The sequence below is a fragment of the Struthio camelus genome, chromosome 1 (assembly GCF_040807025.1).
Source record: "Struthio camelus isolate bStrCam1 chromosome 1, bStrCam1.hap1, whole genome shotgun sequence".
NCBI lineage: Eukaryota > Metazoa > Chordata > Aves > Struthioniformes > Struthionidae > Struthio > Struthio camelus.
In genome coordinates, this window is record NC_090942.1 from 109,364,702 (window position 1) to 109,389,861 (window position 25,160).

General features: G+C 39.0%; 1 protein-coding gene and 1 long non-coding RNA gene across 6 annotated transcripts in view; one reads left to right on the plus strand and one right to left on the minus strand.

Annotated features, from left to right (window-relative positions):
- Nucleotides 1–480: 480 nt before the first annotated feature.
- LOC104144013 (uncharacterized) lies at nt 481–24,146 on the minus strand. Of its 4 annotated transcripts, none has more exons than XR_011134983.1 (3): nt 23,981–24,146; nt 3,537–3,621; nt 481–2,205 (listed from the first exon to the last, which is right to left on the minus strand). It is a non-coding gene; the product is annotated as an uncharacterized lncRNA (long non-coding RNA). The 4 variants fall into 4 exon arrangements; XR_011134989.1 differs by having other exon boundaries at nt 3,537–15,287; nt 23,981–24,115; XR_011134977.1 differs by having other exon boundaries at nt 481–3,621; nt 23,981–24,126.
- GBE1 (1,4-alpha-glucan branching enzyme 1) overlaps nt 23,277–25,160 on the plus strand; it is a 167,398-nt gene continuing 165,514 nt past the window's right edge. For both annotated transcript variants that reach the window (XM_068910619.1, XM_068910627.1), the window contains exon 1: nt 23,277–24,012. In XM_068910619.1, coding sequence (XP_068766720.1) covers nt 23,912–24,012 — 101 coding nt within the window. In that variant the 5' untranslated portion in view covers nt 23,277–23,911. The remainder of the gene's footprint in view (nt 24,013–25,160) is intronic.

Below are 25,160 nucleotides of genomic sequence, written 5' to 3' on the forward strand. Positions count from 1 at the left end.
CCTGTTCTGAGAATTAAAGCAGCAATGCATTTCAGGTTTCAATTGTGAGAAGTGGAGAATTCTTGATAAGACAATTGCTGGGCTAAGTATTTGTTTAAAACAGAAAATGACTCATGAGTAACATAGGCAGCTAAATTGCACCATCTGGAGCAAGAGGCAGATGTAAGCATCTTTATTTAAGAATCAGTTTATAAATAATAATAAAAGATGTGTGGAATTAATCAGCTCCTCCTCTGTAGGTAGCTGCATTCAGGGGAAATAGCTGTGTTAGTTCACAGTATATCTATATACGCTACAAGAAACTTTGTGTAGACATCTGGAATAGATAATTCTTAATCACTTTATATGATTAAGCCAGAATAACTGCTAATGATTAATGGACAATATTGCTTAAGAACTTCGGATTACCCAACAGCCAGGACAAAGAATGGGCAGATGCTCTAGACTGGTTGTAAGAAAGAGTGAGAATTATAAGCAGTATAGGAAAGTGACCTTTTATTGTGTCAGGAACTGTTTTGTCAAATACCTACGTACAACACATTGCGCAAATTAGACTGATCCATTGACTGTGTTGAGACAATTTTGTTTTCCGTCTGGTCTTCCGGCCATTTTGCCTTGAGTTGAGCATTCAGAAGCTGAGGTACATAAAATTGTTGATCACCTTTCAGATTTTATATAAAAAGTGGTATTTCCATGATTTTCATTAAAAATAGAGTTGCATTGTTTTCACAGTGCTACTTTATTTTCAGTTGTTAATAAAATGTTACATTTTTATTACTGAAAATGATACCTAGAAGTCACAAAATGACTGCTACATACAATATATGACTACTTCATACAATGTTTATATATGGAAGGAAAGGAATATGTGAAAAATAATTCTGTAGATGAGCCCCAGCTACTTTCTCAGTTCATTTAAGCTCTTTTGAACCAAATATATATGCAAAAAGATAAAATAAATCCATATGTCCATGTAGGCAGGGGTAGACGACGATCTACAGCCTCTTAGGAGAAAAATAAAAGAATAAAAAGACTGATTAATTAAAACTTAATATTAAAGTTCTGTGCTTTTGAAAAGGCCCATCTTATTTAGTGCAATTTATTTCCAGATGGAAGGAAAACATAAGAAACATGACACTCACAGAGAAAAGAAAAACATTAGTGAAACCAAAGCAAGGCCACCATTTGGAGGTATTAGCTCATTTATAGAGCTTTGACAGGTGAAGATCCAGTTGCTGAAAAGAGAAGCTTAAGACCCTGCCACCAAAAAAACATATAAAGGTTAATATTTTGGATGCATGACTATTTTCTCATGTGAAGAATTGTGATACAGTTCGAAAGATATTTTATAGTTTGTATAATTAAAACATGTACCTATATACACATGTATATTACACTACCTATCCTAAGAAAATTATTAGTTTAATCTTGTGATGTGAACTAACATACCAGGAAAAAATGTTTGCGCTCTTCAGTGGATTCTTGTCTTTAGTGAACAGCTAGTCAGCATCAGAAAGGAGGATTTATCACAGAGTCCAAAAATTAGACTCTGGTAATTCTGCTTGGTGAAATTTAATTTAGATTTAATTAGAGATGGACTGCAGTCAAGACACATCTTCACTAAACATTTGCTAATACTAAAGGGGTAAAAGTTACCTGTGTCTTATTGAACCTCCCAACTGATAGTGACCTATGAAAATTTGCTTTCCAGTTGACAGCTCTCTAAATGGTGCCTATGGCAGAATTAGTACCTCTACAAACAGGGTCGCAAGAAATTCACATATTTAGCTTTTATAAGAGACAGAGGCTGGCAATGTATCAATGCCAGGAGTGTGACATTACTTGTAAATACCTTGTAGTTTGGTTCATTTCTCACAAGTGGAAAACGAAATTGCTGGCGAGTGTCATTCCTTTTGCTCACAGTCCTCATGCAAATATTCTGTTTTCTGGATTAGCTGCTCAACTAGGCGGGGGGTTTCCCTGGTCCTTCTCACTGTGTTTCCATCACTTTCTTGTCATGGTGTCCCCAGCTCAAGGTAGTGTCCAAGCATGGCTCCCATTATGCATCGTCCTTGTCTGACGTCTATGTCCTGAACTAGCTATTCGAGAGTGGACCCTCACATGCCCGGACAGTGCTTTTTAGGTGTAGGTAAATCTCTTGAGGGGGTGCAGGCCTGCACTGAGGTCCTTTCAGGACTGGGGTCTCTATTTTAAAGAAAATTCAAGATTGTTATTAATATCTAACAGAAAAAGTGTAAGATGAAAGGCCAGAAAAACAAAAGAAGGAAGAGTAGCTGAGTAGCTAGAACCTGTCTCACTGCTCTCCCCTCATTTCTATACTTGACTTGTTAGCTAATCCAGCTGTATTTCAGATTGGTCTGTGGTGAGTACAACCATATGTCTGAGGGTAGAACTTGGCTAACTTCTTTTTCTGCTATTGGTATAGCTATCACCACTAACTCTTATATTTTGTTTTTTATTGATTATATTTCATGACGAAGTAGCACTCTTAAAACAGTATCTGCATGTTTTAGTATTGTCAGGAAAAAACCTAAGATTCCCATCCTGAATCAAACAAAAAAAGTCAAAATCTGGGGGAAAGAAAAGCTAATCATCATTAAATAAGGTCTAATATTCTCAAAATATTTTCAAACTATTTTATTTAAGCTTTTGAGCTAACATATTTGAAGACATAGAAGTATCCAAAAACATATCAATAACTTTCTTCTCAGTTTAAAAAAAAAAAATGTTAGAAATCAACCTTTCTCCTCACGTTGACATGGCACTGTCAGTGATTTGAGAGTTCTGTAATGAAAGGTTTAAGAATGACAGAATAGCACCTCCAAGCCCCACATTTTTTTCCTGTAGGACAATGCTGCTAAAAGTCTTAAAAGGATTACAGTTGCAATATCTGTTCTTTCAGTGGTGTTATGGAATTTTAATACCTGTAGTATCATTTGTCGACAGTTGCTTTCTCATTTGTGATTATACCTTTTTCATTATGTTTAAGAGCTTTGCTACTGATGAGTAGCATATGGTGTTGGCTAAGGAGATGAGACTTTAATGAGATATAGAGCACATCAACAAAATGCATGTTAAATTGCAATGACATGGTTGTGCTGGTAGCATGTGATGCTGTGAGATTAAATCCCTGACAAGATAGTATGAACAAATGCACTATAGCATTCATGCAATAACCAAACTTGTTTGCAACTTGGCCCAGGAGACAGGTTGGCTGGGGGTAGGGGGAGATTGGGTCCTTTCCTGGTTCTGCTATTGATATTTTGTGCAATTTTGTAAAAGTCATTTCATCTCTTTTTTTTTTTTTTTTCATTTTACGTATGGACACAATGAGGCATAATATTACTTGGATGAAGCGGCAGCTATGACTGCTGATCCAGAAGAGTCATCCAAAAATTATTGCAGTTATCTTGCACATGCACAATTTCAAACAGGTAGCTAAATAATAAGAAAACAGAATCAACAACAACAGAACATAAGTGATTTGTGACTTATTGTAATCTGGAGTCACGGACACTCTTTCATTAGCTCCACTGAAAATCTTTCATCAGGAAACAGGAGAGCCAGTCTTCTATTCAGCTCAGGGAGGGAGTATGGTGCCTACAGAAGGAAAGAGTAATTAGTGCTTCTTAGTACCCCTGACACTTTGTTTCTCATGCCTGGATTTCCAAATCACCCATTTTTGCAAAGAAAGAGTAAAAGTAATAACACTAATAATATTACTGTGAGTACTTCACAAGGTTTGGAGGGGTTTGGTAACATCGTCACTTTGTTTTGGGAGAGACTAAAGAAATTAAAAGGTAGCTCCCTAGCCAAGGAAAATAGATATAACCTACGTTGGCAATATTTGGAAGATAAAACGAAGTTATAAATGCTCTATCAGAAGCTCCTCTTGGGTCCTTTCATCGTTTTGTAATCCTTCTCTCCCCCTCCCCCAAATGGAGAGAAATACATGGTAGACAAGTAAAACACATAAACCTCTCTTTTTCTGCCCTGCTTATGCAAAGATAAAAAGCTGCTGGCTAATTAGCAGCTTTTGTCCACTCAGCCCTCCCAAAGCTTCCAAGATGTATGGTAGAAATGTATTTTTAATACAAATATATTTATATTTAACCTCTTTATCAAGAGTTTATTCATGTCTGTTTCACCTAAACTTAACAAAGACTGGAAGGCTAAAAGTAGAGAAAACTTGTAGTGCAAATGGTAAAGAAATTACTTTTTTGAGGTACAAAAATTTTCCAAGAAGTACTATTAGATTTAAACTAGAAATGGTCTTAAGCCGAACCAGCCCCCACCAGATTCAAACATTCATGAAATCTGAGGAAATCTAGATCTCTCTGGTCTTTTATATCTGTTGTAGAACTTACCCCAAATCCACTGCCAATTCTGGATGAAATTTTACCTATTTAGAGTAGATCCAAAGCAGAGTTGATCATTACAATTTCAGTTATATTTTACTTGAACAAAATTGTAAAACCTGAGGAACATGGCAGTTGCATCATACATAATATATGCTCAAGCAATATGAACTGCAGGTAAGTGCAGATATTCTTGAGATAGCTTTAAGGCAAGTAATTCTGACAATTTAGCTTCAGGAGCTCAACGTCAGCTAGCTGTTATCTGTTCCAAGGTGAGTTTTGCATGCCATGCTGAGCTTCATGATGCCTTTTCCAGTCAGACAGCAGGAGTCATGTAAGCTAGTTTAAAGTTATCTGCAGTATGCAACATAGCTGTCATGTAGACATATTAGGTGGACTTTATGCTATCTTTTGTTACTAACGTGTTCTGTTAGCTGGTGTTGGTAAGATGGACGTCTGCACCTTAATGCTGCTAGAAGAAAGCTTTTTTTTGTACTTTGCAGAGCAAAAGAACAATTTCTTCCTGCAGCAGTTGTGGAGCAGAAAGTAAATATCAGTTTCATTTGTGGCAAGGAAGAGTTGGTTGGGCTCTTCAGGGTGCACTTTAGTTTACTTGATTTTGTTTAGAACAGCAAGTTGGATTAAAACAGCATGGGCAGCCTGTGGCTTTTGAGATAAATGCACTTACCAAAGAATTCCAGTGCAATTGCCATGCTAAGGCTTTATGTTGGGCTGTGTTGCTATGGCAAGGACAGGCAAACTGAACCCCAAGGGTGGTTGTATTGAAATTTCCTGTGACCTAGCTCACATTATCTCCTAGCGAAGCAGTAAGGCCCAGAGTACACCTCTGCTATTTGCTAAGTCATCTTAAGAGCTCCTTCAAACTATCAGTCTGCACAGCACACGTGTTTGGTTTTGGCAGGGAGATGTTAGGATCAATAAAAATGTTTGGAGACCTTTTCCTACTGTTTCTATGCTGACTAGGTCCTATTTGCCTATCTTAAACAAAAAAAAAAATCAAAAGCATTAAAGCAACAAAGCAATAAAGATCAAGGATCTGATCCAGATCCCACTGACAGTGTGGAAAAATGACAGTGTGAAAAAATGTGGAAAAATCTAGATGGGGCTGAAATCTCCAGGTCAGTAAAATTTTTATTTGTACTTCTTAGTGTTCTCTCCTTCCCTGCACACCCTTATTTATCTCTTATCTTGAGCCACACATATTGTGCTATTTTGAGAGGTATTTTCCAAAAGAACTGTATTATCTGCTTGGGATGATGGCCCCTGGCAAAAAGTTTCTTTTGTTCACTGAGTAACACACAACGCATTTTCCTCATAATAGTTTTTTTTTCCTTTTTTTTTTTTTTTAGGTTTTTTAACAATCAGAATTAGAAACTAATTATATTCAGTTATTCAGACCTTGTGAAGAAAGAACTAAGATTATCAAACGTATGACTTTGTTTTTCTTCCCTGTTTGAAAAGTGGACTACAGTACAAATGCTGTATTGTGCTTGCTGCTCTCAAGAGTACACGAATGATAGTTATATATACACATTCATATATATATATATATTTATAAATATATATTGCTTTCTATATAATGCATATATAGTGTTTGCAATGTTCCAGTGATATCAAGACACTCGGTAAAGTATATTAAAATGTTTTATTTTCAGTTCATTTAGTCATTGCACTGAAGATAAAGTTTACATACCTAGATTACTTTTTCATCTTTTGAAAAGTGAATAGCAAATCTTCAATTAAAATCTCATTCTATTCATTGGGGCTATTATTACCAATAAAAGCCCTCACATGTTTTTGCAGAATTTGTCCTGTGGAAACATGACTAGCCATGAGTGTGATGTCAGTATAGCTATGTCCTTAGAAACTCATTTTGCTTGTTATAGAGAAAGACAAAGAAGAAAAAAACTTTGGGAGAGTTTCTGTTATTAAATATTTACCATTTTAGCTCCAGAGTCAGGAAAGGTAAGCTGTGAGTCATTACTTTTTATTTTTAGTATCCAATCTACTTGGAAGTGAATGGAATGCAATAACCTTCAAATCCCTTTAGAAGCTGTGAGTTACATGAAATCATTTATTTGAAAAGCACCATGAGGTAATGGAGGGATTGGTTGGGAGGTACAAGGCCACTTATTCACGTGAATACCCATTTTGTTACTGTTTTTTTCCATATTTAATACTGGAACTCTAGAGATAATAATATGAAAGTTTTTTTTTTTTTTAAATTGGTTTGTGCAATGTTAATTTAAAATTATCAGCAACACAGCAGTAATGATCATAGTGAATTGTTCTTTTGAAACAAAGATAACATATCATTGATCTGATGCTGCGATCATAAGCTTCAAAATATATCAGAGATTTTTAAGGCCACAAGGGAACGTTTTGATCATCTGGCATCACTCCTTGCATGAGAGAAGCAAAGAGAATTTCACCTAGAAAGTGAAGCACAGAAGTTCCTGCACTTCTGGACAAATACTTGTTTTTGTAAGAGCTTCTGAAAGTGCAATGAAGCTTTCTGGATCACATGCCAAGTTCACTCATTACAGATAAATTTTAATTTCTTTTGAAAGCACAGCTGAATATTTCATTTCATTATACATTCTAACTTCAGCTATGCATTAAACTCGTGAGTGGATTCTGGAAATCAGTGAAAGAGCTGAGTTTTCAGTGAACATTTGGGCGACAAAACTAAGCCAAGAAACATTAAAAAATGCTGAGGGGGTCATTGACTCCATTAATTTTTAAGAAGGTAGGCCTTAGAAATAAATATAAAGAAAGGAAAAATGACCGAAGTCTTAATCCAGCAAAACACTAAAGCATGTCTGTGACTCTCATCCTGAGAAAAGTGTCATCAGACATCAAGACTTAGAAGTTTTAGAAGTGAGGCTTTGGTAGATCGGAATCCAAATGCCTAATCAAAACTATTAATTACCTCTACCAAGGACATACTACAGGTTGTATGAGAAACTCAGTTCTTTCTATTTTACCATTTATTTTACTATTAGAAAACTTCTTTTCTTCATTAACTGTGTTCCTGATATTACCTCAGGATCAACCACAAACGAAGTTTCCTCTGTGCAGTGTAATGCACCTCACAGAACACTAAATGCTACTTGCCCAGAAGATCATACAAGCTAAACAGACAAGAAAAACTGTCATCTCCATGCAAACACTATCTTCCATTACTCTGGTTTTATTCCTGATTATATATTTAATTACATTCTTTAAAATTTTTTTCCAGTACAGAAACCTATGGGCTGCATTTCTTTTTACTCAAGACTCTCACTGAAGACAACAGGATTTAGGGCATACCCCAAATATTGCAGCAACCTTGCAGGTGAGATATACCGTAATATAATTTTTAAATACTGAAATGCTTTTCTTTGAAAGAGGTAGAGTACATAATTGAACCGAGTTGCCATCATTAAAATGCAATTAAAATTGTGAAGCCCTTGAGCACCTTAAATTGCAGTGTGATATAATATTTATCAGGCTGCAGAACACATCATCACATTTACAGCCATCCAGCCGTGTTTTGCTTTTTCACTAGTAGCGATTAACTCCATATCACAGTTTAACGCTGTTAAACTTACCATTTCTTTATATGTCTTTATATGACACCTTAATAACTTTGAGGTGGAGGAGTAGGGACTATAGAGTTACATGGAAGACCAAACTAATGCCAGGAAAACATACACACTTGATAATCATTTGCTTAGAAAGATCCTTTATTTTTTGCTGTTAATGAATAAGAGAGCTAATTTGACAGACATAAACCTATTGAATAATTCTGATACTGCAATCTACAGGTGACTCGCATGCAATAAATATGAATGATACTAATTGAATGCAAGAAATGATCTTTAAAAAGCTAGTAAAAGGCAAATGCATAATTCATATGCCTAATATTTTAAATATTTTGTAGGTAAATCTACACATTTGGTGTGTCTGTATGTGCATATTCTTTTCATGGGGAAAGAAAATCCCGTTATAAATGACCTTCAGTTAAAAACTTGGCAACCATTTCAGATTCTACTTCTAAATTTAACTTTGTCACGTATGCTTGTTAAGAATATAATTCATCGTCTGGGAGTCTGGACTGAAATACCAGTATCTATCATAAATGCTGGACAATTTTTCAATGTATCTGCTTTCACATGTTGGCACAGCTTCAGCTTCAATGACTAGGTCAAATTCAGGTGTTCTGAAATGACACAGTAGGCTTTAAATCATGAATCTGATGACGAACTTATACTACTGTCTTTCAGAAGATTTACGGCTACTTTGATTTTTCCTAAGATTCAGAAGTTGGCTCAGGAACATCTTGTAAACTCAGCCTTAAATCAGAACAAAACAATGCTTTCTTTACACGTGGGTGGGCATAATTAGCTGTTCAATTAGCTGCTTAAGTGCTGTAGTGAGTTTCTCTGTTTTGTTTGTTTTTCCAAGAAGGGAAGAGGGGAGTTGTTCTGGAGGGGAATCAAACACAGCAACCACCTTTTTTTTTTTCCCCTTAGAAATAACTGCCTGTAAACAGAGCTGTTAGAAGTTTGTTCAGTTGATTTCTGTATGCTATGATGTTACCTGGTTATACTTTCGTTTGTCACAGGATACATGTGCACAGTAAGGCCTGGGTAAGGTTGTGTTGAAGTTAGACAGATCATCTGTATTCGTTTCCTAACTATCTGTCTAAATCAGACAACGTAGATCAAATCCAAAATCACTTCCCAATTGAAAAGCAAGAGCTTTAAAAAGAGGGCAACTGACCCAATAGCTCAATAAATTGAGAACTAGAGATATTGCTGCATTTTAGAGCCAGAGACTCAATTTCCAACACCGCCAGTACAACTGCCTCAATTTCCAAACAGCAGCTACAACAGCAATAGAAAAGAGAATTGCACCTACTGTACACAACACAGAAATGGAAAATTAGCTTGGAGAGAGCAGAAGTTCAGAATGGCCAGCATCTGTGAGAAGCACAGACAAGCGGAAGAACTGAATTCCTTCCTTATTCATCTGCTGCTGCATGTGCTGCTTCCTCGGACCATTGTCCAGCCTCGTGCTGCCACAGAAGGGAGCAGCACAAGCCTATCTATCTTCCTCCCTTCACCCCACCTGCCTCCCAAAACTCAGTCTTAAAAGTGGGTTTTTCACTCGTGCTAAAGCCAGGGCTTTTCAGCCTCTGCAGTTGAAATGAGGAGGTAATATAAAAAAGAGAAGAACTTTCTCTGCTACTGACACACTGGGAACCATTTTGAGTCATTAGCAAGCTGTAGCTTAACGAGCGGACAAAGTGCAGGGCTGACATATGGGGATGCGGAGTTAGTAAACGCTGTTTAGACTGAACACCTGAAAAGTGATTACTTGTTTCTGAGGGGGTTTGGACTTGATAATACAGATCATTTTTTTCCTGTGACGGCAATGCAGAAGTTTCCTCTCTGCTAATCTTGGCATTGACATGGAAATTGATGCGTGGCCTTTAGGCAAGTCACTTAATCAATGTGTTTGTAAAATGAGGATAATAACATTTATTTGCCTGCCTGAAAAAGATGCTGTAAGGACAGACCGGTTAATGCTGTAAAATGCTATTTACTAGTAATTGCAAGTATTACTATATTACAGACTTAAACCTTCCTTGACTGGCAATTGAAAAAGCTGAAGAAGTAAATGAAGGCTTTAAATGTAAAGGTGGTGAGGTCTCAGTTAAAGTGGAGATTGTTCCTGTTCCTTTTCATGGAGCTGATTATGCTTTAACCATGGAAACAAACATCATAAAAGACCCAAGCATATATATCTGCTCTTATGCAGAAACAGAATGAGAAGAAATATTGAAAGCATCAAGTTTGGTTCACTGTGTAATTTGCTGCTGATAATGGGTCAAGGGAGGAGTGAGACAGAGCACAGAAAAATATGTGTTCGAGCCTTTGTTCTGGGATGCAGATGTAGTCAGCTGTTCTACAAGGTGAAAGAGCACCTCCGATATGAGGGAACTAGATGCATCATTACCATTTTCAACCCAATTAACATCCTTGCTCTTAGGATTAAATGAGGTCTGTTACTCGCCTTTAGACACGGCGGGAAAAAAAAGTTTGTCCTCTGGGTGAGGAGGATGAGCATAATGCTGTAGAGCAGCATGAAGTAGATTAGGACATGAACTATAATCAAGTGGCTTATTTGAGCTATGCTTTTAAGAACAGTCTTGAGAACTCTGAGGCCTAGCACTGCAGTCACTTCTCCAGCAGATGTTTTTCTGAGAAGAGGAGAATATAAACTGTCTGAAGTGGCTAAAAGATCAGATCCTTCAGCTTATTCCTGATAGAAAAAATTTCTGTTGTCTGTAATGCTATCCAGAACCATTCCATTAAAAAACAGTCGTGTTTGCTTCATGTAGCAGTAAAAATAAACAGTCTAAGGTATCTCTAACCACTGCAGCAAATGGTCATATTTTGATCCTTACTTACACTGACTGAGACCTAACAAGCAGCAAAAGTGCCTCTGACTTCATTAGAATTTGGAGGAGATACCTGTTTTATGAGTATTGCATATATCTTGGTTTAACTGCTTAATATTTTCATGACTGATTTGCTTGCAGTTAATCAAAGAATCGAGGAAGCAGGGAACTAGACTGTGATTAGAGGTATTTCCAAGAATATAGCAAGAGTTATGAAAAGAGAAATGGTTAATTATTTTGCCTATCTCCTATAGGCCTGCTTTCCTATTTGAAATCCTACAGTCAAAACCCATGAGCAAACCCCATCTGGAAAGAAATGGAGAAGACGACACATGAATAGCCTCTCCAGAGCAGAGGTGTAAGACACAAAGACGGGTGCCGAATGGTGGAAGTGTGATACCAGAAATTCTGCTTAACATACCTGAGGTAAATCAGCTTTTGCTTACTGCAATGGACAAGGTTGCATATATTACTAATTTCTTAGGGACATATTTCACTCACAGCGCACTGCACTCTGGGAGGTGGATCAAAAAAATATTATTTTATACTGAACAGAAGAAGGACTTGCATCTTAAACTGTAGTTCTGCAGTGCTTCTCTCTGTGTGGGGGCAGGGAATACGGGAAAGGGTATGAAAGAGACATAGATCTGCTGATGTACGTATTCTCTAGTCCTTTCTCCATACCAGGAGTTTTCCACGTATATTATAGGAGGAAACGAGTATTTCACCTCTGCCTTTATGCTGTAGATGGCCCTGCCACTGGTCACCTGAAATTCTAAGGCCACACACACACTGGTATGCTTATTTGCTGACACGTGTTTTCTGCCGTCAATGACATTTGTGCAAAGCCACTGTTCTGATTAGTCATCAGAGGGTCGTATGAGGTCCAGAACAACAGTGAACGAGATATGGGAGCCTAGGGACTCTTTTTAGTGCTCTGTTCAATTCAAAATCTCTATAAAATGAAATAGGTGCTGTTTTGATTACAGTAGGACTAATATGTTTTCACAAAATCTTGTTTTACTTATTACACTGTTGCTGAGTGGAGTGGGACTTTCCAGGGCATTTACTCAAATGAGAAACCTCTGACAGTCATAAAACTTAATAGGTCAGTTATTACCACCAGTGAATACATCTAAGGACATGCTGTGTTCATAGAAAGTATATTTAAAGGTATGTTTAAAAGGTAAATGCATGTTGTTACAGATGAACAGCATTTTTTCCAGTATTATAAAATTATCAAAAAACAATCAACCCACTCTTCCATATGAGCTCAATATAAAGTCCCCAAGTAATCATATTACATAAACAAATGCTTAGTCCTGCAAAGTGATGAAGGTTATTATTGACACTAGAACACGTATTCTAGTATCTAGATACTAGAATACCTATTCTATGATGCTATTGCTCATGTTCTTGCAGAAATTACTCACAAATGAAAAAAAGTTTGGTGAGCTGCGTAGGGCTGATTTTAATTAGGTTCTTATATATATTTTATATATATGCATATAACAGAGCATATATACATATATATATATATATGCAACAGAGAGAAGTAGTCAATACTGAGAACTTGGGAGAGGAAAGGGAAAAGAAACAAACTGTAGAGAAACTTTGAAAGAGACAATGAGAGCTTTCGCTTGACTACAGATCAACCACAAGACATAGAAGGCTTATTACAAAATGTTTATTAGCCAGATTAAAAGTCTACATGTATAGTATAAAGAATGATTTAGCCATTAACATGAAACTTAGTACTTGCTTATATAATCTTTTATAAGCATGATGGGGATGGAAAAGGGAGATTCCTAGAGTAAAGAGATGCAAAAATGTGACTGAGGTTTCTCTTTGCCTGTTTTTACTTCATTAGACCCAGTTATTCAAGGCAAGTGACAGTTTCAATCAACAAGAAACTCAATTTTCATTGATACAGCAGCAAGGTATGTCATTCTGCCAGCAAAGATAAATTCATGGAGCGTTACGGTAATTAATATGTACATCAGAAAAGGAGACTCTGCATCCTCCTTTAATGAGCTATTCTTAGAGCTAAAAGAATTTCCTAACCCGTGATAGGAGAAGGAGATTTAACCTTACCCTGTCAAACTTAACAGCTAGATCAAAAGTGTTATAAGAGGGGGAATTCCAAGTCATCTCAATTATACAGCACCACATGAAATAATTATATTTGGTTACCCTTTAGAAGGGTATGTTCTTGAGGGATAACTTTTACATATTGCTGCTCCATACATGACTACATTCTGTAAGACTGTGCTGCTTTTGATTTTTAAATAGCTCACACTGCCATAACCTCTGCATATTATCTCTAACTATGAATGACAGTACTATATTTACACACAGATACCATATTCTTGAAGAAGATATCTTCTCTTAACTATTCAGATCTACAACTTAAATCACAAGAAATTAAAGGCTTTGTTGAGTCTTCCCTAATATAATGGAAAGTTATCAGAGAAGACTTTATGTGTTTTACTAATAGAGCTAATATACAATGCAAAAGACTTATTTGAAAAGAAAAGAATGAAGAGAGTAAAACTCCAATCAAACCTCTTTCAGTTAATATGCAAACTTCCACTCAATGCTGAATGTAAAATGCACTAACCTGAAAGGCACGATGTACTGAATTAAACTTATAAAAAGGCTTGTTTTCATGTTTCAAGGTACTAAATAGGTTATGAAATTAATAGAATTTACTGCAGAATTTATTCCAGTTCCCTACAATTGTGTCTGGGTTAAAAGAGGTCTTGACATACATGAAACATTGGTCTACAACATACAAATGAAATCATCTATAAACAAAACAGGGCAAATGATATAAGCTGAAATACTTAGGTTTATTCTCAAGCTCAAAAACTGGGGCAAGACACTTGGCTAATGATTTAAGACAAAATTTGCAAAACATTTGCAGACAACATGTAATTTTTCTTGCTGTTGGCAATTTTTTGAGAATACTTATGTTTCATTTCATAGAAAGGGAATTAGATTCAAACAAAATGACAGCATGTGGCAATTTTTTTTTTTGCTGTTAGTGGTATTGGCTTTTTTTTTTTTCCAGAATACGAATACCCATGCTTCATTTTACAGAAAAGGAATGACTTATTGGGCAACTCCTTAAAAAAAACCCTGAAACATTCTGCTGACATGTGTATTCCATATTTCACAATTCTGCCCCTTTACCAAAACACACCAAGATCAAGTAGAAGTCATAAAGCCTATCTCATCCATTGACACTGGGCTCAACATCTTCCACATAACTTCAAATCCTTTAAGGAGAGCAGTGCAACATGACTTACTTGTAAAATAAATGGAAATAAAAAAAAATCCTCAAAACAAAAAGAGCTGGACAAGTGTCAGGGAGAAGATAAAGCAAGTAAATAAAGCAAAGAAAAAATAAAGAAGGATATTAGCTTGGGAAGGTACTAATGTAGTAAATGTATTATTTATAAAAACAAAGCTAATGAAAAATACTAACAAATGAAAAGAATTTGAGTGAAAAATCATCTGAGAAGTTTTGTTTCAAGCAATATAATGCAACTCAAATAGGGAATTCTTCAGGGAACTTCATGTAACTCTTATTCAGAGCTGTAAGTAACACCACAATTTGGACAAAAACAGGAAAAAAACCATAATGCTAACTTTTAGCAATGCTACGGTCCTTTCAGTCTGCTAGAGTAAATATAATTGGCAAGCACAGAGACAAGATTAAAAGCAGGTCTGTTGATCTAACTATATAAAGAATGTATATGGTATTTTATACTGCTGTGAGAAAGAATCTGAAATAGTTAGTCTTGCTTTTTCCTCACTTTCAGGATGTCTAACATGTTTCTAGTAGTCAGCTCTTTTTAAATGTTAGATGTATCAGATGACTTAGGCCAGACACTCACCATGAGCACCTTTTAAAGATGTGACTGGACTACGAATTTATTATTAATAATTATATAGGAGGTTATGTTCTTTGAGCACTGCAGATTTCCTGGATGACAGGAAAGCGGTCACAGTTCACAGAAATTATGTATATGTACAAAAAACCACCAGTGAAGATGAGAGTGTATTTTGAAATGAAAAGGAAAAATAAAAAGATTGCAAACAGAAGACAGAACTGAGGATGACTAAATTTTTGGCCTGATTTGGCCCTTACACAAATTATAGGAATACAAAGAGAATATTGGTGGGACTGCTAAATGATGGGATATTTTCAGTCAGACACACAATTAATCTAAAATGAGAGAAGCTAAAAAGTCCTATCTGATGCCACACAGGTAATACTTGCCCTTAGGTTCTGCAGAGGAACATTTTATGTTCAGAGCAGGATGGTCCCGTTTTAGAGAATGACTCAGCTCCCAGGATGGTACCTTTTGTGAGTTTTCCTTGTGCAGGTGTTGAAACAGATGCCAACACAGCAGTTGCTGAGGAGACAGCTAAGGAGTTACATAGAAGAAGCAACAGATAATTCATGAACTGTAAGAGTGGGTTTTTTTTGAGTGTGTGCAGTTCAAACAGCAGAAGTTGGAAAAAGAACAAATAATTCTAAAAATTTGATCAATGACCTTATCAAAGAAGAAATCTCTCTGCTCTAAAGAAGAGATGGAATCAAAGCAAAACAAACACAGAAGGAAGATTGCTAAACAACTATTAAATAATATTAAGTAAAATAGTTTTACTAAGTAAGAACGAAGGAATCACTTCATTACTACGTACTTCAATATTAAATGTTCAGGAAACAAAAATGTGGCTAATTAACCTGAATATCCTTAGAAACTCATACGGAGGGAGATACTCAAGCCTGGATAACTAAGATAACTGTTAGTAATAATCTTTGCTCATTTTATCTTCTGTAGGTAGCACAGAAGAACAACAAATCCCTTCCAAATGTATGCAAACTGTGAGCTGAACATTGCATAGCTTTGCTGTAACTGTATTTGTTTTTATTATGATATATGCATAAATGAAAAGGGAAAGCTATACTACTATTCTTTTAACTCAACTGCCATGGCTGAATCTAAAAACAAGTGTAAAATATGAACCTAGGAATGAAAAAAAAAAAAATCCAATTTAAAGGTGTCTCCATCTTTAATGAAGAGAAACCCTGTTTCTCTGCGTGAGGATGGATGTACTTCTTACTGTTGTCATCGTGATTAATAGATCACCAGTGTATGAACGTCTGTGTTCCTAACACAAATATGTGCGTGTGTAAGGATGAAACTTTCTGTAAAAAGTAGAATTTTGAGTGCTTCAAGAAAAAAAGGTCAATCAACGAGGTACAAAAATATTTCCTATGGTAAACTGTATTTTAAAAGATTGCATACCTTTAAGTATAGCTCTGTAACATTGGGATTGGGAAGACTGCACCTTCATATGTTGTACTGAGAATACCTTAAGACATCTAGAATAGGTCAGAAACCAGGAGTCCCTTAATTATGGCCTTACCAAAACACTACGTATGTGTATGATATGTAATCTTGTATCAAGGATCAACTTCTTGATACTTCTTGAAGTTCTTGCTATCTTTTGTTATCAAGAAGCTAATCAGGTAACTTTGGAGACATGTAACTATGAGATTGCTGAGACTGGAGATGTACATTTATGAGGATGGACTACTGAGTATGACAGAATACTCTCAATAGTCTCTTTAGGTGGATGCCAGAAAACAACAGCTCAAGATATGCATTACATATGTAAGGATAGTAGTTTTCAATCTTTTGACAAATGTTGAGATCAAAATTTGGGCAATGTTTGACTATGAAATGGCTTCAATCATTTTGTCATTTTCTATGTAGAATTTGATTGTGTGCATACATACTCCATGTCCAGAAATCATTGTGAACTATCTCATAGTGTATAACATGCCTGATAATAGACACATATATAACGTATAGACATGAATTACATCATAACTTAGCTTTACAGCCTACAGCTGTAATTTTTAACAGTCTTGGTGATTGTGCAATGGTTGTACATCATTACAAAGAATCAAGGATTACCCTCAGACATTTATGGGTTATCATCAAGCAAGCCAGACAGGAGAAAATGATTGCCTTCCCGAACCATTATTTGGTCCTGATGAGAAGCCCTAAGTCACAAGAGCATTTGCAACTTTTTTGCTGGACTCATGGAATGATTAGCCTGTATTTAGTAGACTATCAAAAGGGAAAATTGTAGCCTGGTAAACGTGATTTTTTGCTATTGCTAGGAAAAGGCAATTGGTCTGACAGTGCTGGGTCTTAGGACTTGTCTGAGCTTGCCTTGGCCTCAGCTTCATGTAATATGTTCTTACTGGCCGACTGACTATCGCTGAAGCTCTGTGAGGGCCATCTGGGATAAGGATCTGCCACCCCCAGAGAGTCCCTATGTGATAAAGAGCCACTCTTAGCATCGTTTAAGGCTGGGAGAGGCTGTTGTGCAGTTTTCAGACTTCAACTGGGAACCTCAGGATTTAGGAGGAAAAGCCGTCCCCCCTTCCTGAACATACCACTTGCAGCAAAGACCTCAGGGGGCTGATGCCCTGCTGTAACACGAGCCTTTCCCACATCTGCTTGAGGAAGACCTGAACTGTCAACCGTAGGACCTTGAAGTACACTGGAAAGGTGAGCATAACATTAAGAGAAAAGGGACAGGTATTACCAAGTTTTTTGTCTCATCATTAATGAGATTTTCCTGTATTATGCAGCTAATTTGGACTATTAGATTGTAAAAACATTTATTGGTCCAATGGTGGAGTCTTAGTTCCATATAAATGGTTCTCTTTTGCCTATAACAAGATTTTGAGTGAGAACCAAGTCAGTGAAAAGGTACTGATATTTGGCTGTTAAAAATTAAATCACAACCAATCACTGTCATATAGACAAGATCCAGAAAACTGTCTGCATAAAGCATTTGGAACTTCAAAAAGTTCTGTAATTCACACACAATTTGCACAGCATTCATCTACTTTTATCGTGGTGAACTCAGTACACACAAAATCTTAAATCCTGGAAAGCAATTTAGTTTTTTTTAAGAAAACTAAAATAGTTATACAATATTAATGAACTGATGTTGACAAAGCTGCAACCAATCCCAAAGAGAGCTCCTAGGTAAGATTACTCCTCAGGGATTTTGGGAAAGACCTGGCAATGAACAATGAAAGAATGCAATATTGCTGAGGAAGCCACAGCGCTTCTTCCTTAATTACAAGTGTATTCAATATAAACCATTGAATATCTGGCTAGTGTTAATAAGCTGCTTGTTTAATAGCAATTGACTGCTATAGAAGCCAAAGGTAATAACAGCAGGAATGTTTCTCTGAGACAACTATAACGTTTAACTCAGATTACCAATTTCCTAAGTGTTACAGACAAACATATATTGGTAAGAGAGAGAGGTGACATCTACCAAATATTGTGGGTATGGCACTAAGGAGAAATTTCCAAATGTTTTCTCTTCTTCCCCCAACACGTATATGCATATGAAAATGCCAGAAAATAGCAGCATTGGCAGCTGTAGAAAGTACTACTGGCAGTAACAGCTTCTGAAAAATACATATAACAAGCATAAACAGAACAGAGTATACATCACATCCAAAAAATGTTATGATACTCCTAAAGGTTTACTGTATTTTTACATCTGTGGAGTGTTTTCCAACTCCTTACTTGAAGCTAAAGTCTTTCTGCTAAATCAAATCTTTTTTTTTTTTTTCAGTGAGGTTTATATATTACTGTAGATGGTTTTACAACAGATATTATTGTTCTAGACATTGATTTTTTTAATTGGTATCACACATTGAAGTGCTGTGATGACTGTGTAAATAACTATGAAAGATATTTACATTTATGTGATATTCTGTTATACAAGATAATGCCACCAAATCATAATAATACTGCAATACCGTGAAAGCAAGAAGCGCCCATTAGTTATGACTCTCATGTTGTTGGAACATGTTTTCATTTTGTTTTGCAGGATAAGTGCAAATGACATTCCCATCAAATACGTTTAGTGGAATCTGACAGCCCTTATACTGGCTTTTTAGTATTTCAGATTGCACATGAGTTTGATCTTTAAAAATATGTGTTGTTGCTATTTAAAGCTCCTGATACTCTAATAGGGCACAGGTAAGGACTTAAAAGACTATCTCAGTGAATACCCTACATTTCTTCAAGTCAAATCAGACCAAAACCAAAAAAACCCGAACTAAACCATAAATTACTTAAAGGATTCTTGGAATGTTTCCTGTGATTATTGAGATTATGTTCTTTATTCTTCATAGGTAATCAAAGGGTTGAATTCTTGCTAGAAATGCAAAAAACTCAGTTTTAATTATGGAACTGTGACATGCTATTAAGTTATACACTAGGGAGGTACTGTGCAGCATTGCTCATTTTTTTCCCTGTGTGTCTCAGTACAGCCCTGAAGAATCCAAAATGAGGGATAAGTAGATGGTTTAATCTCCACTCCCGCTCAATATTTGTCCTGTCTGCTGAGATTATCAAGAGAAGTGATTATTAAGAAGTTAATAGAAACCTTTTCTTTTTTTTTATAATGGAGAAATTTGTATTGGATCTGCATCAAAATTGAGCAATTAACTACTTACTGACTCTTGAACAAATTATAGGAGGTAAGTGTGATTAGCCAGTGCGGCAGAATAAGCTACTCTTGTGTCAGATTTTGAACTCCATTTTGTATGTGTATTTATATTTTTACATATGTTTACATGTGTGTCTGTATACACATTAGCCTGCCCAAATGTGGAAAGCTTGCATACTGTAACGTACTGAGATATCTGACAACTGTCTAAAGGACACAGAGAAGCCTTCAAGAACCCATTCAAGTGTAAGTATGAAACCTGAATATCTTTGAACAGCTGACTTTTACACTGGAAAAAGGCCTTTTCTTTATAGCGCCTCTTGTGGAAATCAGGATGAGCCTCAGGGAGAGCTAACGTGCTCCTGTGTTTCTCAGTCCTTTGTCCATGAACTACTTGTCATGTAAGATAGGAAAAGGTGCAATGCATACATTTCCTTGCATACAAGCAAGCAAAGTAGGCCAACCATGTCTACATGTACAAAGGCTTTCATGGAAGGGCATTGAGAGGCATTCTGCCTGCATTGAAATGATGACAAATCTTGCACTCTTCAAGTGCTGAATGTAGATAGACAAAGGGCATGTCTTGGGACTGCCCATAGCTAGCTAAAATGGAGCACAATTAATGGAATAGGGCTCTATTTTGTGGTATTTTGGAGCACATCCTAGTGTCCAGGAATGGATTCTTGCAATGCTCCATTTTGTCTGTACTGGGATAAGAATTGGGTGCGCATTATGCTTGCCCACTGCCCTTTCTCTCCCTGGAAACTAGAAGCAAACTCTCACCATATTCCTGTTCTGGGCAATCTGAGAACCAGGATGACTGGGCACACTGTGGCTCACAGTGGTTACCTATTTCACAGCTATCTCACAGTTGTGGGACTTAGAGATCTAGGAATTAGTGGCAGCGTGTGACCAGCTGTGGAGCAGAGTCCTGTACCCAGTGGATGACTCTGAGTCTGGGAGCATATTATGGAGCCAGGCCAGGAGCAGGGACTGGGTCTGCTCAGAGCCACTTGGTTTAGAAGCAGCTACAACTTGGGAACTGACTCCGCATGTAAATGGCTAGAGACCACGCAGATGAGTTCTGGCTGAGATTATAAGACACCACTGATGAGGGATGAATCGGAACCTGCGCCTTAAAGAAAAATGATTTTTTCCTAATACAGTTCCTAGAGTTTGGCATTTCTGTCATCCTGTGCCAAATGAGTGTAAAACAATAGCAAATAAGAATAGAAGTATTGCTTGAAATGAGTATACGGTTTTCTTTATAACCACTGTTCTTCAGACCTTGAATATTCATTAATGCAAAAGTTTGATTTGTTTGAGCTTTGCGTATTTTTAAAATGTGCTCTGCTTAATTTGGAATTGATGCTATAGCAGTTGTGGCTTTATAGTTATTGTATAGCACTGCTATGCAACATAACATTTAAAGCTTCCATAACTTAACCACGAATATCCTTTGAAAGACTAGTTAGAGTGGATTGATATGCTCCAACCTCAGTAGTCACTCGGTGTCAGACACAGGCTTTTGACATCGCTCCTATATGCTTTGTTCTTGTCCCCCAAAAGAGCAGTTATGACTACCCATCCACTTCTTCCTATTTCTACTGGCAGCAGCAGCAGCTGCCAGCTTTGTATCTATCTGTGACAAACGTACAAAGCAGCATTCTGCTGTTGGGACATTTCATTGTTTGAACTGCCATTTTTGCCTCCCAACACCAGACAAAATGATAGTGCTCTCAGAGCCAAATTTGACCTTTGGGTGTCAGCTAGATCATGTTGCACTAGATGATCACAATAATATACGCCTTAGGATCTTTGAGTTACTTTTGACAAACTAGTCAGATAAAATCACACCCAAGTCCTAGGCAGAACATGAATGGATACAAATGTTATGGTTATTAGTTTCCCAAGACCCAGGGTATTAAATATAGTGTTTGAGTTTGTCTGTTATAGGGACAAGGGCTAGTTGCAGAATTTATATCTGAATTTAACTTCTTAAAGTTCAAGGTTGCTTCGATACAAGGCTAGATTCTGTGTCATTTCTACTTCAAACCTTCCAAACGAAAAGTCTTCAGGTTCAGAAGGGGTCCCTGTCTTCAGGGAGCTAAAAAGTCATGGCTATGTTCCTACTGTTCATACAAATTGCTAATGCTAGTTTATAAATCTTTCTCCTATGTTTATACCAAACAGCTAAAACAGTGCTGTGAACTCCTTGCTAATAAAGCTCCTCTTTCCTATTCTAGTGAATTAAAAGATGCAGGAACTGCCCTCCTCCTCAAAAGACTGCAGGACCTGCCTTCCTCCTTCCACTTCAGCAGCAGGCAACCTCTCCATTACAGAACAGCTGGAAGCCTGAAAGCAGAAGCACAGGTAAAGTGCAAACTATTGTGAAAAACAAGTTTATGGCTCTTGATAATCAGCTGGAATTTCTCTCCCTTTTATCTCTCCCTTCTCTCCCAAACTAGTTAACTGTGAGACAGACAGTGATGCATTTGCAAAAGAATGCAAGACTTGCACAGTAAGATGTGAGAGACAGGAAGACAGAGAATTATTAAACTCTGGTTTAACAAAGACGCTGGAATCACTGTTATACACTCTGTTTTGAGAAGCACAGGTAATAATAAAAACACACAGATTTTCAGTCTCCACTGAGAGTGCAGAAATGGGAACTGGGGAAAAAGGTCCTGATCTATTAGATCTGGATGTGATAAGTAGTTCGGTTTATATCACAAATGCTATTTATTTCAAAAAAAAAAACAACAAACAAAAAAACATTTAGGCCTTTGGCTGGGGCACGTTCTGTAACAGTACTTCCTACTCATTCTTCCAGAAAATACTAGTTGCATAACATGAAGGACAAAAGTACACGGATTTTTTGTATGTAAAGCTCTGAATTGCTGCAAGGAGGGACAGACATATACTGCAGCTAAATATACATTGCTGATGAAATGAATCATTACGGAAACTTTCATTGTAGCCGATTTGGGGTAAAGTTAGAAATGCATTGCCAATTTTCATTAGATAGTGTGCTGTTAGTTATCAGCTAGATAGGGAGGAGAAGCTGCACAGCACAAGCCAAGATAGGGGAGATAAGTAACAAACCAAAGGTAACAATCTAGCATGTGGCTGTGGAAATGAGGTAAGGTAACTAGGAGCTGAAACATTTATAATCTGCGACTGATAAGCATTGGAAAGAAGCTGCTAAATAAATGTCCTCGCTACACATGTCTAAAGAAAAAAAAATTCCAGGCCTTAAAAAAAAAAAAAAAAAAGCTAAACATTGGCCTGGAAGCATGGTCAGGGTAGCGAGTAACCGCCTTGGATAGTAGGTGGCCCATCCAAAAACGTGACACACTGATAGGCTGTAGTGGGACTTATTTGACCTACTATCGGTGCTATTCACTATTTAGAGCTACATTAGGATCAGTTGCATTCACCTTACTTTGGTGAGGATTCTTCCCATCCTCAATCAAGCAACACTTTGTTGGATAGATACTGTGTTTATGAGAACTCATGAATGCCCTCAAGAGTCCTGGCTTGCTGCGCTTGCCTGTGAGCGTGCCTGCGCCCTGTCAAGCAGCTGAGAACTACGCTCCAGTGCTGGTAATGTCATGCTGGAGTGTGGTGTGTTACAGTACCAAAGTAAACCAGTTTCCTGCATGGGAACGTGGAGTTCACCCAGTAGCAGATTTACTGGGGAAAGAAAAAAAAAAAGTCAAAAAGGGAAAAAAAGAACACAAAGCCGAGGTGGGAACAGCTCTGCACAGCCACCCTCGCGCACCTTTATGCGGCCTGTCCTGGGCCGTGCTCTCTCGAGGAAGCCTGCTGCAAGGACTGATTTATTTCCTTTACTGACGGAAGCGCAGCTCGCCCTCCTCACCCTCCTTGCTCAACCCGCGATCAGCCAGCCGCGTTTCTTGCCCGGCGGTTCGTAGTAACGGCAGCACCCCGTTTATTTTTGCTCGCAGATCACGGCCCAGGCGCTGCCGCACTCACCCTCCCGGGCTCGGGGCCGCTCTCGGGGAGACGCTGCCGGCCCGCAGGGCGCCCTGCGCCGCCATCCCGCGCACTGGGCTGGGGCGCAGCCGTTTCACCCCGCTTCCCCCGGCCGCGGGCAGGGCAGGAGGGCTGCGCAGACGCGGCGAGACTTTGGGGAGCGGCGCAGACGCTCCTGCTCCCTCGCCGGGGCGGGGGCGCTGGGGGCCGGCCCGGGACAGCAGGCTGCCCGCGGAGGCCATTTTGGGGCGCCACCGGCGGCACGCAGGGACCGCGGCTCCATAACCCCCGCGGGGGGCGGGGAGGCACCGCCCGGCCGAGCCCGCTAGCACCCGGTGGCGAGAGGCGGAGGCCGCCCCCGGCCGGTGGGCGGCGCCGGGCCGGGCTGGAGGAGGCGGCACGGGGGTGCCGCGCTCGCCCTCCCCGTGTAGCGACCCCTCCCGCGGGGTATATAGGGGCCGCGCCGCGCTGCGGAGCGGAAGGCAAAATGGCGGCTTGCACCGCCCCGAGCCCGCCCGCGCCGCAGCTGCCGCGGCTGCTGGAGCTGGACCCCTACCTGGCCCCCTTCGAGCAGGATTTCCAGCGCAGGTACTGCCCTGCCCGCCCGGCCCGGCCCGGCCCGACCCGGGCCTGCGGGGACGGGGGAGGCGAGGCGAGCGGCGGGCCGAGCTCCACCTCGGCGGGACGCCGGGCTGGGGGAGTGGCGGCGGCGCGGCCGCTGCCCCCTCTCCCCTCCCCTGCGGGGGGCCGTCCCTCCGCCGGCCCCACTTCCACCGCGGACCCGGCGAGGGGCGACCCGCGTGTGGCGCCGGCCTCGCCGAGCGGGGAGGAGAGGGGACGGGACGGGAGCGGCGGTGCCGCCGCCGAGCGGGGATGGGCTCCTGCCCGGGCGGGACGGGGACGGGGACGGGGCTTGAGCTCGAGCTCAGGGCGGGCAGGAGGGGGGCGGCCTCCCCCCCCCCCCCCCCGGCTGCATTTTCTCTGGGCTGTAGAGGTAGTTAGTTAGCCTCTATCGGTGCTAATGAAGACTTTGCAGCTAGCTGTGGTAACTTGCTAATCAACTGTTCCCAAATATCTTATTGCTGTTTGTCAAACTCGACAAAGTCGTTGGTTTTGTGTTCTTGTAAACTGGTTTCAAGCTGCTAGTCTGAATGTTCCTTTTCTCCCTTTAGAAGGGACCCACGGTGTCATCCCTCTGGCAGGGACTTGCAGCAGGCTTTGGCAACGTGGGTACAAGCAGGTTACCTTAATGCAATCCACATCCTGCGGAGCTGGGCATATTCTGCACAGCTCATAATAGCTTTAAGTGCCCTTGCCTTGTGCTCTCCCTTGCAAAACTGCTAGCCTTGAAAGATTTTTTTTGTTGTTGTTGTTTTAAACCTAGTTGAGAGCTTAAGAACAAAAGTTGGGCGTTTTTATGGTGCAATTTATGTATTCTATTTCATTAGCTGTCCTTCAGTAATCAAAGGTATGCTACTGATCAATGTTCTCTGTCCCAAAAGTTTAGAAAGTTTATGCACATGGGAGGAAGAAAAGGTGGAAACTTGAAGTTTTAAAGTATTTGGGTGTTTTTTTTTCCTCCTACTGTACTAGAAATAGCACTGAGGTGTTGCGTTACTGGGTGTCTTGTTGGCTTTTAATGGAGAATAATGGGACGGCTACAGCGTGTAAAATGGAATTAAGAATAGGATAAACTATTAGGTTGACTTACGAAACTTTTTTTCAAACTTTAATCT